The sequence below is a fragment of the Micromys minutus genome (genome assembly GCF_963924665.1).
Source record: "Micromys minutus genome assembly, chromosome: 3".
Classification (NCBI taxonomy): Eukaryota; Metazoa; Chordata; class Mammalia; order Rodentia; family Muridae; genus Micromys; species Micromys minutus.
This window is the reverse complement of record NC_137972.1, coordinates 88,981,889-89,000,334: the sequence shown is the minus strand read 5'-3', so window position 1 is coordinate 89,000,334 and position 18,446 is coordinate 88,981,889. Positions and strand designations below refer to the sequence as shown.

The window sequence follows — 18,446 nt, the reverse complement described above, 5'->3', positions numbered from 1 at the left end:
AAAGTAAATGAGACAGGATTTCTCTATGTACGTGTCTTATAGACCAGGCTGGCCTTGAACTCAGAGATCTACTTGCCCCTGCCTCTTAAATCTCAAATGAAGAGATTAAAGGTGTGTGCCACCACACCCGTCTTAAAATCCTCATAACAAAACTCTATGTCTTTTTTCTACACCTTTCTCTGCCTCCTCCCAAGCACCTGCACCTGCCATCACCGGTCCTCTGTGCAGCTCCTATGCACACATGGGCATTATCTCACTGGTGTGCCTGAATGACGTAAGGCTGTGCCAACACAAACCACTCTTACAGACTGATGGTAAGTCCCTCTTGCTGACACACTGTAGACAGACAGCCCCTTCTCAATTACCCCATGAGAACTCTTAGATTGGCACGCTTCTTGAATACACTTACTAATAGCACACATCTCTGGCACAGGGCTTTTTAGTTTTAAAGGACATTTGTATGTAGTGTTATGTGAAGGAAGCTTTGCTGTGATACTACTCTCAGTCCAGAACACTACTCAAGGACAATGTCATTAGGTCCAGGCCATGAGGCTACCGAGCAGAAGAGTTTGGACAACCGACTGTTCACACTCACTGCTCTTTCTATATATCAGTGCCTTGATTTAACAATGTTCAGCTGGAGTGTTTGTAAATAAACAGCATTTTCCTTGAGTATGTCAGCATTATGTCATCTACACTACTGTACTACAAAAGGTTCAGCTCTAACTAAAGATCATCACATTTCAATGTATTTTTGGTATAAAAACTTATGACCTAAAAAGTACAGCCAACCAGTGTATTTTTTCTTACTAGAATGGAAGTAAAAATCCACAGAAATTAAGTTAAATCGTTAACAAAAAATTTAAGCACATTTTTGCCAATTAATAGTCCAGATAACAAAGAGAGTTATGACACAAGAGATGAGCTGTAAAAAACATGCACAGAAAAAGCAAGGTTTTGTTTAAAACAGCATGCTTCAATTAAATTTGCAAGCAATCTGAGGAGAATGTAAAACTGGATATATAAAACTTACTTTCTTTGCAATTAAATACACATATACAGAGTTATTCTATTTTGGTCAGAACAAGGCAACAGTAAGCAGCCAGAAATAACAATTAATAAAAGGGAAACATTAAAAGGAAAGGCTTTGCTAGACACATTATAGAGCTCTTCTCAGCAAGAAATAAGTGATTATTTACAACCAAGTTGGCAAGACAGAAAACGAAGTTAAAATTTATCAATCTTTTAAATGGCTTTTCTAAGTATAGTTTTGAGGACATATATTTTATTTCTTATGTTGTTATATTTATTTTTACTATTAGATCTCACAGATAATAGGTTATCTTTTTTTAAACCAGTCCACTCACTAGTTCAAATTACCACAGTGTTTCCTTTGTTAAGAGGAAAGTCAGAGTAGAAATGCCGAAAAGCCAAATAAGAGACAGAGACAAGGCTGGCTCAGGGCAGCCCTGCAGAGTTTTATCCTTACCTTGGCTGTTTTTTTCCCGAGTTGACATTTTTGCTGGTTGAGACAAAAATGACATATCTTACAATAAAAACCAAGCATTTTCTTAAATGACTATAATAATACATCTCTTCGATTATAACTTAATAAATTGTACTGAATAAAATTAAGTTATATTCTTATGAATCAACAATAGCCAAATTGATGTTTTTTAAAAAGAAATCTTAACTTACCTTGATTGATGATGACATCTTTATGTCTAAAAAGGAACACAAAGAACATATTTATTTTATATGTCTCATCACTAGAATCACCTGAAAGAATTTGAAATTTTTGATGTCTAACCCATAACTTAGATAAATGTTAACAAGTAACTCAGGAAATAGTATTTTTCAGTTTCTCTGTAGTCTCACCTACTAATATATACTGTAAATATCACACAAGATCATCAAAACACTGAAAGCACACACGCACACATACACTCACACACACACACGAGTATAATGCTTAAATTTTACAAATTGAGATAATGAAAAAAAATTAATAAAACACAAAGCTTTTCTATTAAGACTTAAAAAATATATTGACAAGAAAAAATAAATCAACTGAACTAGATTAAAAATTCAATCAGGGGGCTGGAGAGACAGCTCAGCAGTTAAAAGGACTCACTGTTCTTTAAGAGGTCTTGAGTTCTTTAAGAATTCCCAGCACCCACATGGTGACTCACAACCATCTGTAATGGGATCCAGTGCCCTCTTGTGGTGTGTCTGAAGACAGCTACTCATATAAATAAAAAGTAATATAAATACAATAAAAAAAAAATCAAATCAGGTATGTCATTACTCACAACAGGCATGTTGTTACACAGAACAGTGTAGAAACACAACTATAGATTTTCATACATGATAAAGTATAACTTAACTTACTTGTCTGTATTTTTAATAACCTTTGATATTAGTTTTGATGTTGAAACCGTTTTCAATAATTTATTACGACTATCATCTGAATTTTCCCATGAGTTATGTGACTTTTCAGCTGTTGGTAGACGTTTTATGCTAGAAAAAACACATTAATCTCTTAGAGAAACATTCTGAGAAGCAGTGACATGTAACTGGCAGTTTCAACAGAAGACGATGGCAGTGGTTAACACTCAAGTGAGTGCAGGGTGAGCAGGGTTAGTGGAGAGGACCCGGCTGGGTGAGTGGAGGACAGCAAGGCAGCCAGGAAGTCTGCGTCATGCTGTCACTCAAGAGAACCACTAGAAAAAAACAGTATCTGAAAAAAGTCTCTACAATCTGCTGTTAATAGAGAAAAATGCTTCAATCTGTATGTAATAGGTCTCAGTTTGTAGCTATAAAAATATGAATTATAAACCACTGAAATATGAGACTGCACATTTCATTCTATCTGTAATTACGTTCATGTAGTTAATTTACACATGGCACAAATTTCTAAATATTGTGATGCTAACACTAAACTCTTGCTTACAGTAGTAAAGACTTTTATCCAGGGTCAGAAATAAATAGTATGTGATACAATAAAGTTACTGACATTATCAATGAGAAATCCCTGGATTTATAACTGAAATTTATAAATGACTTTCTGGCTGCATTTGCTAACCACCATGAAACTCATCCAGTCTTTGATACTCCTGCAACAGTGCATCAAAAGAGCAATTTAGAAGGGCGAGCACATTTCCGGGAGACCTTAAGCTGAAAAGGAGACTCTGGGACAAAGAAGACACCAAGTCAATCAGAATCTTAAAGAGATCATGAACTTTCCCCGCACACAATAAAAGGTGAATAACATTAATAAGCTACATTCAAGAAACTCCACAGGAGACCAGGCAGAAGAGCCACAATCCCTTAGATAGAACAAGAATTTGCATGAGGCGCAGAGGCAAAGCGTTCTGTAAATAGTAAACATGCATTAGTTAAGTGAAGGACACTTTGGTTTTTCAAACCCTATCATAGACTCGAACCAAAACATTAAAATAGCAAAAGAGAAATATATTGCAAGTCTTTTAGAAGTGACTGTCATTTACTTTACTGAATCAGTTCTGGAGATGTTTTAATAGTTTCTCCAAATTCCTCAGCAGAACTATGATAATAAAATACCCAAGGAATGCTAAAGCTTGAGTCCATGCTTCTAAATAGGACAATTTAATTAAACTGGTGTCAGTATTGATACAAGGAGGTTGCAGCAGTGCGCCCCAGCATGCATGCCTATACCCCAATTTAGGTTCCTACACATTTGTTACAATGCTCTTCCCTTCTCTCCCTCTCCAATTTTCAAACACTGATTATCGTGGAAACAGATAAAAGCTCCCAAGCCTGTAGCATAGAAAAGAGCAGGCGAGATGAATTCATCTCCACACTCAAGCGAGAACGTATCCTCCCCAAACACAGCCGTATGTTTTAAGAGACCTTGCACGTTGAGGTTGTAATGATGCCAAAATGTGGTGAGGATAATTAATATGGCAATTTCTATCCATGGCTCTAAATTTATATACAATATAAAAACTTTAAAATATTCTATAATTTTATTATAAAAATACTGTTCAGGATTTTTTTTACTTATTTTCCTTTTACCAAATTGTTTTTAACTTAGTTTCTTTGCCAATTATAACTGAAAAAAAAGGGGGGGAGAAGGTATAGTTTTAACCTTTATTCCCCAGCGTTCTAAAACACAGATTATATAGCAATGAAGAAGTTTTCTCTTGGAATCCATGGATAGCCAACTCTTCCCAAATCACAGAATCTAGGTATCTTTACAACCATTCCCTGGCTCTGTACTCGGGGACGGTTAGAACCTTTTGGTGGGAGCAGAACTCTTGCTCTCTGGAGTTTGTCTGTTTATTTGGAGAGGCTGTGAAGAGGGCTGGGGAGAAGGTGATGCTCGGATTTGTGGGCTCTGATCATTAGAATGAGATTCCTCTTTTTTTTCTCTCTGTCCTTGTGGCTTTTCTTTCTTTTTTTCTGTACCACTGTAAAATAAAGTATAACATGGAACAACACATATTTAAACAAACTTGAAATCAGAATAATAAAGTGAGTATAGTTCAAGACCCTAAGTCATGTAACTAATATTTTATTTAATAAGAAAAATCTTGAATAAAGGATATTTAAAAACCTAAGGAAATAATACAACCTATAAAGACTGCCCTTTTGGACAGAAACAACCTCTAATGAATTCTGTAATTTTGGCAGGGGACTTAGAAGCTCTATCTAACTGACTTCAACATGTCTGAATCAGAGCATTAGTAGAACTTTACATTACTTGTAGAAACAAACTGGCCTGTGACACACTAAGTGCTCGTATTTAACCCGGATTGGTCCCGGGTCTCTCTGCCTCTGTCTCTTGAGGGTTGTCTCTGTGGAGACAAGGGGAGGATGGGCTGTGGTACTGAGCATCATTTCAGGTCTCACATGTGTTAGCTAAGCACTCTCTCTGAGCTAATCCCTGAGTCCAAGCTTTACTCTTAATAAAAATGCATGTTTTACTTCAAATCTGTTAAATGCTATGTTATTTTAATTATAACTATAAAATATTGTACATACATAAAAAAGAAAACTGTATTTCTAGGGGAAAAAAAGTTACTAAAAAGGCTGTGAGGGGCTGGAGAGATGGCTCAGCTGTCAAGAGTGGCTCCTGTTCCACAGAACTAGAGTTCAGTTCTGAGCATCCACATCGGGTAGTCCAAACCATCACTCCAGCTCTGCGTAATTCAGTGACTCTCAACACAGACATACTAACAACATATACACATAAATGAAAAAATTTTAAAACTAAATAAAAAATGGTTATTAAATGAAGGTGGAACAAGTTTTAAAGTCATTTTAACATATTGTTTTGCCAGAGTTTTATATTTCTTACTCTGCCTTTAAAATAAGAATTATGAGTATTTTCTGTGAGTCAACAAATTTGACTGGAGATGCATCCTTCAAAAAGGAGAAGGCTTGTCCTGACAAATGACTAAATGCTAATACATTTCAAGCTAAAATGCCAAATGTACCTATGTGCAATTTTTATTACCTTGCACTTGGACATTTAATTGAATTCAACTGTAGAGTTGCCAAGGGTGGTGGCACATGCTTTTAATCCTAGCACTGAAGAACATAGGTAGGCAGATCTCTGTTAGTTCGAGTCCAGCCTGGTCTACAAAGCAAGTTCCAGGACAGCCAAGGCTGTTATACAAAACAAAACAAAACTCTGCCTTGAAAAAGCAAAACAAAACACGCACGCCACAGTCTCAGCTGCATCATAGCCCTAGCAGTGACGCAGAGGATGAACGCAAGACTTGTGTTCCAATATTAAAAGGGCAGAAAACTGCAACTACTCTATAGTTCTTATGCAAAGGGCATTTAAATTTTGTAAGAAGGTATGTTCAAGAATATGTCACAAATATATTCATAAAATAAACATGTGAATACATGTGTGAATACATGTGTGAATACATGTGTGAATACAGTCTATGTAAAGCAAAAGTCTATCATGCTGTAAAAAGTAAAAATGTAGTAATCCTTTTGACTTTGACATTTTTAATCTGATTCATTTCTGATATCTTTGCACTGGCCACTGACTACTAATTCTTATGTTTAGTTTTTAAATTTAAAGAAGTGTGTGCTAAGAAACACATTCTCACCCAGCAAAATATCAGATTAAACTTTAAAATTAAAGAACTGGGTCTGGAGACAGTAAGTGCTGTGGGAAGTGTGGAGACATGAGTGTGGGTTTCCAGCTCCCATGTAAAGGCCGAGCACGCTAGTGTTCATTGGAACCAGCCCTAGAGGTGGATCCTAAGAGGTTGGTGGCCATCCAACGTAGGCAAGCTTGCAAACCACAAGTTCAGTAAGAAGCCTGACTTGAAAACTAAGGTAAGGCATGATAAACATCCAACATCAATCAACCTATGATCTCCACACATGCGGACAGCCTGTGTACATACGGATTTACACACCAAACAAAAGGTGAGAGTAAGGAAGGTCTGAACTAGATGTTCTTTTGTGACATCAGTCTTCAAACTATCCTTTATGCTTAAAAGAGATTTTGTACTTTGGCTTCTTAAAGCAAAATCTAGGGGCCCTGCACAATGAAGAACAAAACCCGGTAGTTTCAAATCATTCTTTACTACTGTGCTGATCACTATAACAAAATGCACAGCAGTTATTTAAGAAAACCAGCTAAAGTTAAGACTTACTGAATTTAAAAAAATGCATATTTATTACAATAACATACTCAGGGCTAAAGAGATGGCTCAGTAATTAGAGCCCCTGCTGCTCTTACACCTGACTTAGGTTTGGTTTCCAGCACCAACATCTCATCTCATCTCACAATCACCAGTAACGCCAGTTACAGGGGCTTTCAAAATCCTTTTCTAGTGGGTACTGCATAATGTGCTCACCCAAAGGCAAACGTAACAATGAAATAAAAATTAAACAACCTTGAAGAAAAAACAGTATTATAAATCTCTACTATGTTTTATTACAATGTTTTTTCCTGAAAAACAAACCAGAGACAGTTTAGCATTCTTTGAAAGGAAAGAACAATGTGGCTTCTGTAATGGCATGAGGTTCTGGAGAGAGAATTTACAAAGCCCCGAAGATCTTGTGTCTCCTCACCATCCATCCATGTAGCCACCTGCTAGGTTACACTTGAGCAATCCCACAGCATGGACCACTCGGTCTCTGGCATCGATTCACTGGAGTAAGCTTTCCATCCCACACACCATCTACTTTTTTAACTGCTGTCTCCTTTTGCATTAGCAAACAGCAGTAAACACCCTATTCTGTACAGCTGATTGCCTATAACCCTTCCAAACACCATGCACCAACAACTAAAAACAAAACAAAACAAAAGGTGGGCAAATGTCATTTAAGCATTATCATCAGAACAGTAAATTATATTGGATTAATTGATGAGCACATGGAATTCAAGTCTGTAATACACTGGAACATTTGTAATATAGCATCTTCCTGCCCCTGATGTCCCAAACATGCACACAAACGCACAACACTATAGAATACTTTGACGTAAGCCTCAGTTATAATAGCCTTTAACATCTAAGGTAGATAAATATCATCAAAGAGTCTATTTTGCTTTTAAATGTTATATCTCAATATGTCAATTGCTAAGAAAAATATATATCAATACATTTCATTAACTGTATCAATAAATTCTTGCTGAAAAACAAAAGCAAACATTAACAACAAAATTTCAAGAAATGAAATGGCTTTCTCTATCTCTTCAGTTAGAAGCAAAAGCTTCTGGAATAAAAACTGATTTTTTAAAACTAATATAAGTAAGCACAGTATCCTCAGGTGAGGTGTCTCATTCACAACTGAAGAACTCAGGACATGCAAACCTGACTCCCACAGAGCTCTACTCGAAATTCTTTTCATGAAGACCTAGTTTACTGTGTGCAGTTATGCACGTCAGTCCCCCACCCCATGACAATCAGGTACCTTTTAGCAGCCGAAGAAAGAGTTTCTTTTCTTGCTATTGACATAGAGCTGGTATGATTCTGTTTTCTGTTTACACCACTTCCATTGGTTATACAAGACATAGAAATAGCTTCTCGAAGGCTTGGTTGGCCTAAATAGTTAAAAAAGAAATTGTAACAAGTTTCAAAATATTCCTTAAGGAGCAGAGTTTTAAAAATTAAATTTGTAGTGTTTAGAAATAATGAGTAGATGCCTCACCTACAGCATTCAAACATCACTACTGTCTTGAGATCTGATACCAACCACACAGACCAACTGAGCTGCTGGGATGCTAGGCCCACTCACTCAGCTAAACAGGTGTTTTAATATGGCAGCTCTGAAGCTTATGACTCAGCCATACTTTAAATTCCTAATATTTTACATGTGGAACTTTAGTGTGCTATTCTATATAAATGAAGTTTACGTAAAATAACTTTTGCAGTAAAAGGCTTGGAATAAATGTCTGGTGGATAGGCAGGTAGGCAATTGTGGTCAGGAAGAGTCAAGGCTACAGATTAAATAGGCCTATTTACTAAGAGTCAGGCTTATTTAAAGATTTGGAATAGAGTACAGTTATAAACTCAAGTAAAACTGAATTGTTCAACTAAGAAAAATTCATTGGTTTTTCTTTACAAATAATATATAATTAAAGCTGTCCGTGTGTGGACTCAATTACGTAGCATTCCAGAGTGTTTCAAACCTGGTGGTTTAACTGCATTTTTGGACAGGTCTTAGGATTAACTAGTACCATAACTACCTAAGGAGCATCCTTAGTCCAATGCCCTGGATCCTACCAGAGATGGAAAGGCAGACAAGAGGAAAGGGAGAAGAGCAGCTTCTTGGGAAGGTGCTTACATAAAAGCACTCCCCCCTCAAATTACAGCAGCTTTTGCTATAAAATCTAGCACTAGTATGCCACACAGGTGACTTCTTATATTGATAACGTTTTAAATTATCATGGTGAAATACTTAATACTAGCAACTTAAGAATGTTCAAGTCAGTAGCATTTACCACATTTGCAATGTTGTGATGGGTGAAATTCTAAACAATGCAAAGGTCAAAACGGTCTAAGGAAGAAGGAAGAACTCTGATGCTGACAAGCTTTCTCTCTGTCTAATGACTTCATTCTTTACAAGGGCAACAATACCCCTTCCCACCAGATTCTCTTGTCCCATTCCTCTCGTCTCAAAGCAAGATATACCACAGTTCCTCCACCTTTAAAGATTTATTTATATGTAATGTATAAGCACACTGTAGCTGTCTTCAGACACACTAGAAGAGGGCATCAGATCTCATTACAGATGGCTGTGAGCCACCATGTGGTTGCTGGGATTTGAACTCGGGATCTGAGCCACCTCTTCAGCCCCCATCAGTCTCTTTAATTTCTACCCATTATCTTTCCAACAGTTACCAACACACTCCTATGTGGATGAGGCGGAATTCCTTCATGTTCTGAAACAATTATCACTAGTTTGGTTTAGTGCTTCCATTAAAGAAATTCACACCTTACAACCTGAGGAACATTTACCTATAATCAGCCTATGGCTACCCTTGCTATTTCCTACGTTATATGAAACACAAACCAAATGACATGCCTGTGCCTTTACAATGTGACACTTTATATCTTTGATCTATTAAATTTCCTTGGTTTAAAAAAAATGATTTTTATCTCTTTTTTTTTAATTTTAAAAAACAAAGATAAATGTACAAATTTTCAGCATTTTTGCATAAAAGTATACGAATACATTTTTTTTAAAGAAAAACTGACTCTTAATTGCTTGTCTTTGTATAGATGCCACTGAGGTGTACTCTCAAATTATATTCACTTACTCAACCCCCCCCCCCCCCCAAGAGCTATGGCATACTTTGTCTTCCTAGAAGTTAAAGCTGCTCAAGTGTTCTCTAGACTTTCCTCTATGCTCTCAAGCACAGGTAGGTAATTTTCTTTTGGCAAGGATTCAGTTGTAACTGGTGCATATGTTATCAACATATGCTGTCAAAAGGAAAGAATTTTCTGATATAAGAAACGTAAATGACTGACCTCCTTAAAAACACTATGGGGAAGGGAGGGGGGTCTCTGTGTGTTCAAGGCCAGCCTGGTATAGAGAATTCCAGGACAGTCAAAACTGTTACAGACAGAAAACCAATCTTGAAAAAAGAAATTTATTATGCAGTTAGAAATGTTATGGTGGTGTTATGGGGCAAAGCCGAAGCCTGTAGGTGAGGTCAGCGCTGTTACACAGAGGGTAAGGAGCCGACTACAGTCACAAGAAGCTCAAACTAGCAAATACGTTTGTATTCACAACTTTCCAAAACATAGTCTTCTTTACAACGTACTAATTACCTTTACTTGGCGCAGACTTTTTCACAGAAGCTACATGATCTTCAGAGATTGCAAGACGCCTCAAAACATTAGCCAATGCTGCCTTTAGCACAGTGATTTCATCTTCTTGCTGTTGAACTCGTGACTCAAGAGCTGAGAGGCGATCTTGAACATCTGAGGTACTTGCAGCAGAAATACTATCATCTAAAAAAAAGAAAGTATTGACTATTTTAAAACCAGATTGCTCAAAAAATAATTTCCTTATGATGAGAAAACTACACCAAATCATTTTTATAAAACAAACAAAAATTGTGCCTTGTTTATAAGAGCAACTTGGAGAAATGTTTCCCATGATTGATTCCCTGTATGGTGATACTACTTCAGTGTTCCCTACGCACATCACTTTGTAGAGATAGACAGCACTGTCATAACTGGGAAAAGGACCTTTGCTGTTCTTCCTTTTTCCCAGCAGTCTAGTCTCTTTTTAAAAGAGTCATGGCTGGGCGCGGTGGCACATGCCTGCCATTTTTGCACTCTAGAGGCAGTAGGACTAGCTCGAGGTCCAAGCAAGTCTGGGCTGTACTGTAAACGACGATCAAACAGAAGTGGTGGGCCAACAGGATGACGAATCAGGTAAAGATGCTGCTGACCTGAGACCTATCACCAGAACCCACACAGCAGGAGGGAAAACCAACTTCCACAAATTTCCTCTGACCTCCTCACATACACTTTTGCCACAAATAAAAATAAAAATAAACAAAGCACTACTAACAATAGTAATAAAAAAATCAAAACCAATAAAGAAAAACTAAAGATGGCATTTCTATAAAGCGCTTATCTAACACACTGAATATATAGCAACAAAAACTATTTTAAGTAAGTTTTAATGATAATAAGATTATTAAATGCTTTCAAAGCTACTTTAGTTTAGAGTGCATTATTTGCTGAGTCAATTAGAATAAAAATGTACAGCTATATACAAAGGTCAAATGCTATTGGTTAATTCATTTTAGAAAAATGGTGAAGAGAAACACTGACTTCAAAGACACATCTGGCCTACTATTTGGTTCAAAAGTACAATTTAAACTATGTAAGCACACCACTTTCCTCAAGCTGAAACAATACGAATGCATTTCCTTAAACAGCTAATTCCAAGTCTGAATTACCACACTGACACAACCCCCTCGGCATTTTCAAGCTGAACCTCTAGAGCAGGCAATATTCACACTGAGATCGTATGTACCAACTGACCTCAAGGGGCAGATGCTCTACCCTGCCTTTAGTGGGATTTCAGTGACAATCTTGGAGAAGCAACAGTATTGAAAAAAGCTGTTTCTGTCTTTAACTGGGAGATCAAGTTCTTGTTCTACATTAATTAACTACATTATCTTAGACAAGTTATTGTAGATCTTTGAACCTTAATTCCTTATCTTTAAAAGAGGAAGTACATAAACAATGAAACCTGAGGGCCTTGGTACATCTGTTACATGAAAAAGCAGGTATATCAAAATCTGAGATGGTTTAACAAAGAACTGGTGAGAATAATCATTCTCTCTTATAATTTTTATGTGATTTCAAACATTTTTACTAACATTAATTATACATAATGACCTTTTCATACAGGTACTGAGTGTATTTTGACCACATCTATACCCTCATTATCCTCTTACCCCCCTCCAGACGCTACTGTATACTGATTCTCTTGTGTTGTGTGTGTGTGTGTGTGTGTGTGTGTGTGTGTGTGTGTGTAAAACCACCTGAGTTTTATTAGGGTATGAGTCACAGAAGTGTTTTTACAGGACTATCGGCACCATAAAATTTTATCTATATATGTATGTGTGTAATTTACACACACACATGCATGTATGAACAAAGACATGCATGTTTTTTTCTTTGTATGTGGTGTAAACATCTGTGTGGGTTCAGGTAGACTCATTTATGTGTGCATATATATAAAGTCTGACAGCAAGTATTTTCCTCTACCCCTCTTAATTGCATGTTTTGTTTCTCAAATGAAACCAGAGCTCAGCTGCCTTGGCATTCCTCAGCTTTCGCCTCCAGCACTGGGCTTACATGTGCATGCTTGGGATCCACACTCAGGTCCTCATCCTTACACTACAGAGCCATCTCTGCAGCCCCATGCATCTTTATACTGCCATTTTCTTTGTCACCTAGCTAATTCTGGCCTGCCTGTGCTATCTGCAACTGTGCGAGTCCAGTCCCTGTTTTCCTCCTTAAAGGGAAGGTAGCGGCGGCAGCAGTGGCGGTGGCAGCAGAGATACTTCTTTCCTGGGACTCTGACTGGAGGTCCTGTTAGTTCTGGCGCCTCACTCTTACATAAACAGGTTGAACCATAGGAGATGGCTTTTTTGGTCTGTATAAAAACAGCTGGGCTAGAGTAATGGCTCAGTGGTTAGAGCACTGACTGCTCTTCCAGAGGTCCTGAGTTCAATTCCTAGCAACTACATGGTGGCTCACAGCCATCTGTAACAGGATCTGATGCTCTTTTGGTGTCTTTAGTGTACTTATATATATTATAAATAAATCTTAAAATCAACAAAAACAATTAATGGCATTTTTATGTGGTTCAACTTAAACTAAACACTATAGAAATGGTCATTAGATACCAGACCAGTTAGACACCTTCCAGATTCTCTAGAGACGGAGGTATGCAGCATGCTTTCTCTCTTGGTTCATCAACACTAAGGATTTTCTTAGGACTGTCAATAATAAAGCACCTCCTGATTATTCTGAGTCCCAGTTTGAATCTCAAGGCTTAGACCACCAATACTAGGGACAAGTCTTACATTTCTGCAAATTAATTACATGACCTAATAAATCTAGTTTTTGCAAGCCACTGCTTATAAATCAAACATTCCAATTAAGCCAGTAAACTATCACCTTCTAAACTGTTCTCAAATTATGAGAGATAAACTGTAATTTTAAGTCATCCACACACTGTCTGATGTCTCTGGGAAGGCAGTGGAGCCCATTGACAAGTTTCTCAGACTGTCATGCTAACACAGCAACACTGCCTGAGGCTCCAGGCCAAGTTGGTATTGGTACCTTTTTATTAGAAGTGGCTTCGTCTATCCGTTCCCCACCCTCTTTTTAATGGCTAAGATTTTTACTTTGTGAATATTGACAGTCAAATGAAATGTAATTCTGCCTGTCAAGATCTTACCAAACCAGATAAGTCTTACAACAAGCATAAGGACAGTTTTTCAAAGGCACAATAACCAAAGTTAGCAATTAACAATATCCTCTGATATTGTATTTTTCATATTAACTACTTCATTGCTTTCCCGTGCTGTCTACATTTTATACTGGAGGGAAAACGTCAAGATATTAAATAGCTTGTCCAAAGTCACCGAGCTACTCTGACATCTGAGACTTAAAAACATAAACCCGACTCCCAAATTAAATGCCCTTTATTTTATTTCACATGGCATTCTAATAATAATCACACAAGAGCGTTTAGGAAGCCGTTGGTCTTTATCAGGCTAGTTGCTAACGAACCTGTCTCCTTCCAGTCTATTCCGGATGAACAATGAAAGGGCCACCAAGGCTATCAGACACAAATGAGGACTAACAGGAAGCTGCACAATTTTTTCCTCTGGGGGTCAAAGGAGGGAACTGACTCCTACAAGTTGTCCTTTGACCTCCAAAAGAACGCAGAAGTACATTCCCCATTCCCAGCTTGTGCACATGTGCACTGACACACATGCGCATGCATGCACACACACACACACACACACACACACAAAATTAGAAAAAGCAGAGATAGAAACATTTTGCTTTTCATTACGACTTTAAGTAATACCTGATGTCCAACTTAAGATAAGCTCCCCTTAAGCACAGTGACCCAAAATTATAGAGACATATACATTAAAACACAATAATGCTAAACTTGTAATCACAGACTGCTAGTAATGTTGGAAAAGAGACTATCTTAAAGCCAGCAATCCCAAGCACTTTGTACCGAGACTGAGAAGTTGGTGTTTGTGGTTATGCAGAAATACAACCAGCCCCTTCCTCTAACGGCTGACTTCATGTTCAGCGCTCACTCTCTCCAGTTTGAAAACTTCCTTTTCCCAATATAACCCAATCTCATTCACAATAACCTTTGTAGGGATACATCTGTTTGACAAATGTATTTTTGAATTCTTTTATATTCCCTTTTCTTAAGTTTCTTTTCTTTATGCCATGGTAGTCCTTTGTTTTATGTTTTCTTCTTTCAAAATAGTTTCTAGGCTTGAGGATTATAAAGTAGAATGAAAATTAAATTCTCAGGAATTCTTAAACAAGTGGAAAAAGAAAAGTAGACAGGGAGATCTGCTGTCCTGTAAGCAGCCTGCTTCCTGGTGCATCTTCAGTTAGGATGTGTGACCAGTCCACATAATCAGTGGATACTGATCTAGCTCTGTTCATTCTGCTTCTATTACAATCAATCACGGGCTTGCTTCCTGAACTTGAAGAAACGTTATCTTTGCAGAAATAAATACACTGTGTTCTAAATATCCCCAAGCTAGCAACTCAGAACTATAATAAAATGAGACATGGCTATAATGTTTAGCACCTTCAAAATTTTAATTCTTTATACAAATCTTTTGAAAACGGAACACTGTAATTTCTTGTTTGCCTATTGGTGGGTTACAACTGTAATCTATGTTGAGAACCTCCATTTAAAATAATAACTGAAAGGAAATGTGACCAGACTATATAGTATACATATTAAGAACTAAGTTTACTAATTTAAAAAGTTAACTAAGTTGAAAGCTGTAATAAAAAGGTGCCTCAGAAGATGCATATACATAAATATGTGTACATGATGCATACCCCTATCTAATTCATTCTAATATTTCCTTTGGAGACAGTGCAAAATTCCATCTTGTACAACAGACTAACCTCTGCCTTCCAAGCCCTTGGGATTGAAGGCGTGGACCACCACACCTAGCATGAATTTTTTTTGTGTATACCATTTTACAGCTAGAACTAACTATGATTACCTGTAACAATAACTCCCAATTTAATAATATATATATATATATATATATATATATATATATATTATGTGATATTAGATAAACACGTCTTTGTATTGTTTAAATAAAAGGAAAATAGTCTTGGGAATGAGAACCTCTTTTAAAACCTGTGTGAACATGCTTACAGATTCACTGATGTGTATATGTAAAGTGCACATGCACACACATACAATGTAAAGGACAGACTTTTAGAACTAGGAAAGGAAAAAGGAGGAAGCAGCGTTTGCTAGAGTCTGCTCAGTTCTAGGCATTGAGACTTAGGTCACTCAGAACCCAACAGAACAGGCTGCAGCACTGGGGGAGGGCGGGACACAGAGCTGTGACCACACTTCCCATGTCACTGCCACTGTGTAACGACGAGAGTCAGCTATCCTGACCAAATGAGGCTGTCTTATCTCCGTTTAAAGTTTTACACTTTACTTTATATGTGCGGGTGTCTTGTGTGCACGAATGTCTGTGTACCTATCACATGTGTGCCTGGTGCTCTTTAAGGCCAGAAGAGGACATACAGATGCTGTGAGCGACCATGTCTACCATGTCCTCCATCCAGAAAAGCAGCCAGTGCTCTTAACCACTGAGGCATCTCTCCAGCTCTCTTTGTTTATTTTTATTTAATTTTTATGTTTTTATTTTTTAAAGACAGGGTTTCTCTGTGTAGTTCTGGCTGATCTGGAACTAACTCTGTAGCCTTGAACTCACAGAGATCCCCCTTCTTCTGGCTCCTGAGTGCTGGTACTAAAGGCACAAACCACTACTGCCTGGCTAAATATTTATGCAGTTTATGTACATGGGTATTTTGTCTGCATGTAGATCTGCAAACTAAAAAGCGGCATCGGACAGTTGTGAGCTGCCATGTAGGTGCTAGGAATTGAACTCAGGACCTTTGGAAGAGCATGAAGTGCTCTTAACAACTAAGCCGTTTGTTTGTTCAGCTCTGCATCTTTATTTTTAATGATGAAACAATTACTTGAAATGTCTCAAGAGTAGGTGAAGTGCTTGCTCTCTCTCTCTCTCTCCCTCCCTCTCATTCTTCCTTCCTCTGGCCAAAGCCTGAGAACAGGATGCTGCAGATGGAGCTAGTCCACCAGGAGTGCTGGAGCTGTGGCGCACAGCGCAGAGCGGCAGGCAGCAGTGCAGGCAGGAAGGAAGGGCTTGCCTTCAAGCTCTTAACCTCCACCAGTGCTTCTTCACCTGGGTGTGGGAGGCAGCAAAAGTAAGGACTCAGCTTCCTCAGAGGCCAAGAGCACCATGACAGCAGAAGGTATAAGTCTGCACACAAAATCCTCCCAGCTGCATAAGTGTAAATCAACTGCATTAAACAAGGCAAAGGCTTCCAAAGTGAAAGGACACAGATCAACGTCCAGGCATGTGAGTAAAAAAACTACGCTGCTGAAACGTCCTTCTCTTCTTTTCTTGCCTTGGCCATTTGAAACCATCTTTTTGGGAATGTCTAAGTGTCTCCAGAGCAGAAACTAGGAAATTGCTCTGTTCCACAAAGGGAAAATGATTTTTAAATAAGTGAACAATGGGAGTCTCAGCAAAAAGCAGAAAATTTTAGAAAAAGTAGTTCTTTAGTGTTACAGGAGTTCAAAAAAGAGAATGATGACTATAAAGAAAAGAGAGTAAACTTATCAATAAGCATCAACACAAAGGGAAAGAGTAAACACAACACCAGGCCTAATATCTGTGTCCTAGTGTCTCAGTTGATGAAGATACAAAGAGTCTAGGGGGCAGGTGGGTCTAAATAGTACCCAGGCTTCACAAACTGATACGTTAAAATTTACAATTCCTTTAAATTGGGTCTACTGAAACCATGCAATCATATGCAAAAATATATAGAGACTAAAATACAAAGGAAAAATTATAAAATGTTACATAAAATATGTTCATATACTCTAGTAAGAAGATGCGCACAAACGAGATACAGAAAAGAGCACTACTTACACCAGTAAAGCCTGGCACTTAACTGCACTAGAATTCAGAATGCACACACACAACAGACAGCAATATCGATAAATGGAAAACAGGCAGGTGTAGCAACAACACTACTAAAGGAACAGCATCCCAGATAAACAAGCCCTATCAATCAGTTTTTAAAGACCCCCACAGAAAAACTGACAAAAGCCTGAACTAAGAAAAGGAAATTACAAATGACCAATGGAAAAAAATCTTGGCAAGGGAAACTACAACAATACAAAACACTATTTATGCATATCTGTGCAGATTGGGGGAGTTCTCTTCTGCAGAAGATAAGGCGAGATGAACAGATTACATTCACTTTTTATGTGGGCTACAATGCAATTACTTTTGCAAATTAATTTCCAAAAAGACAGAAACGAAGTTGGATTCCCAAAGAGCCCTGAGGTTTTATAGCGTACAAACAAGAACATTAGAAGGATTTTTTTAAAAAAATATAGTTATTAATAATATGATCCTAAGATCTATCACATGTCAGTGTATTTTTAAAAGCCCATGTATAAAATAGATATACAATATAAAATGCCAGGCGGACTTCAAATTCAGAGACCTACCGGTCTTTATCTACCTCCTTAGAGCTGAGATTAAAGGTGTGTCATCACTTCCTGATGAAATGCTAGGCAGTCACCAAACAGAACAGTATTGACAGGTTACACAGGAACACTAGAAATGTCCAGAGTAAGAACTCAGAGAAACCATTTCAACAGCACATATTGTTTAATAACTGCACTAGCCCAAATGACAGTCAGCAGGAGCTAATAAGTCACTATACTCTGGTATGTCACACAGATCATAAGAAGGACAGTGCACATTCATCATTGCAAACATGTTAAACATAGAATGAACATACTGTGGAGGAAAGCCTGCAGCTCAGCATCAATGCTATAGTGTCTGTGCAGAGCTGTTTCAATGGTAAACACAGAAATGCTGGAACAAGTCTCTGGGAAATTTTCCTGAAGAAAACACCAATGGCTTATGCTCTAAGATCAAGAATTGACAAATGGGACCTCATAAAATTGCAAAGTTTCTGTAAGGCAAAGGACACTGTCATTAGGAAAAAATAGCATCCAAAAGATGGGGAAAAGATCCTTGCCAATCCCATATTTGATAGAGAGCTAAATTCCAATATATACAAAGAACTCAAGAAGTTAAT

At 37.6% G+C, this 18,446-nt stretch overlaps 1 protein-coding gene across 1 annotated transcript in view; it reads right to left on the bottom strand.

Annotated features, from left to right (window-relative positions):
• The window catches only part of EML4 (EMAP like 4), a 104,351-nt gene that overhangs the window by 38,509 nt on the left and 47,396 nt on the right, over window positions 1–18,446 (bottom strand). Inside the window, exons 2-7 of the mRNA XM_080913638.1 lie at window positions 10,293–10,475; window positions 7,930–8,059; window positions 4,278–4,451; window positions 2,392–2,520; window positions 1,699–1,724; window positions 1,490–1,522 (exon numbers count right to left, since the gene is read on the bottom strand). Of these exons, the coding sequence (XP_080769764.1) occupies window positions 1,490–1,522; window positions 1,699–1,724; window positions 2,392–2,520; window positions 4,278–4,451; window positions 7,930–8,059; window positions 10,293–10,475 (675 nt within the window). The remainder of the gene's footprint in view (window positions 1–1,489; window positions 1,523–1,698; window positions 1,725–2,391; window positions 2,521–4,277; window positions 4,452–7,929; window positions 8,060–10,292; window positions 10,476–18,446) is intronic.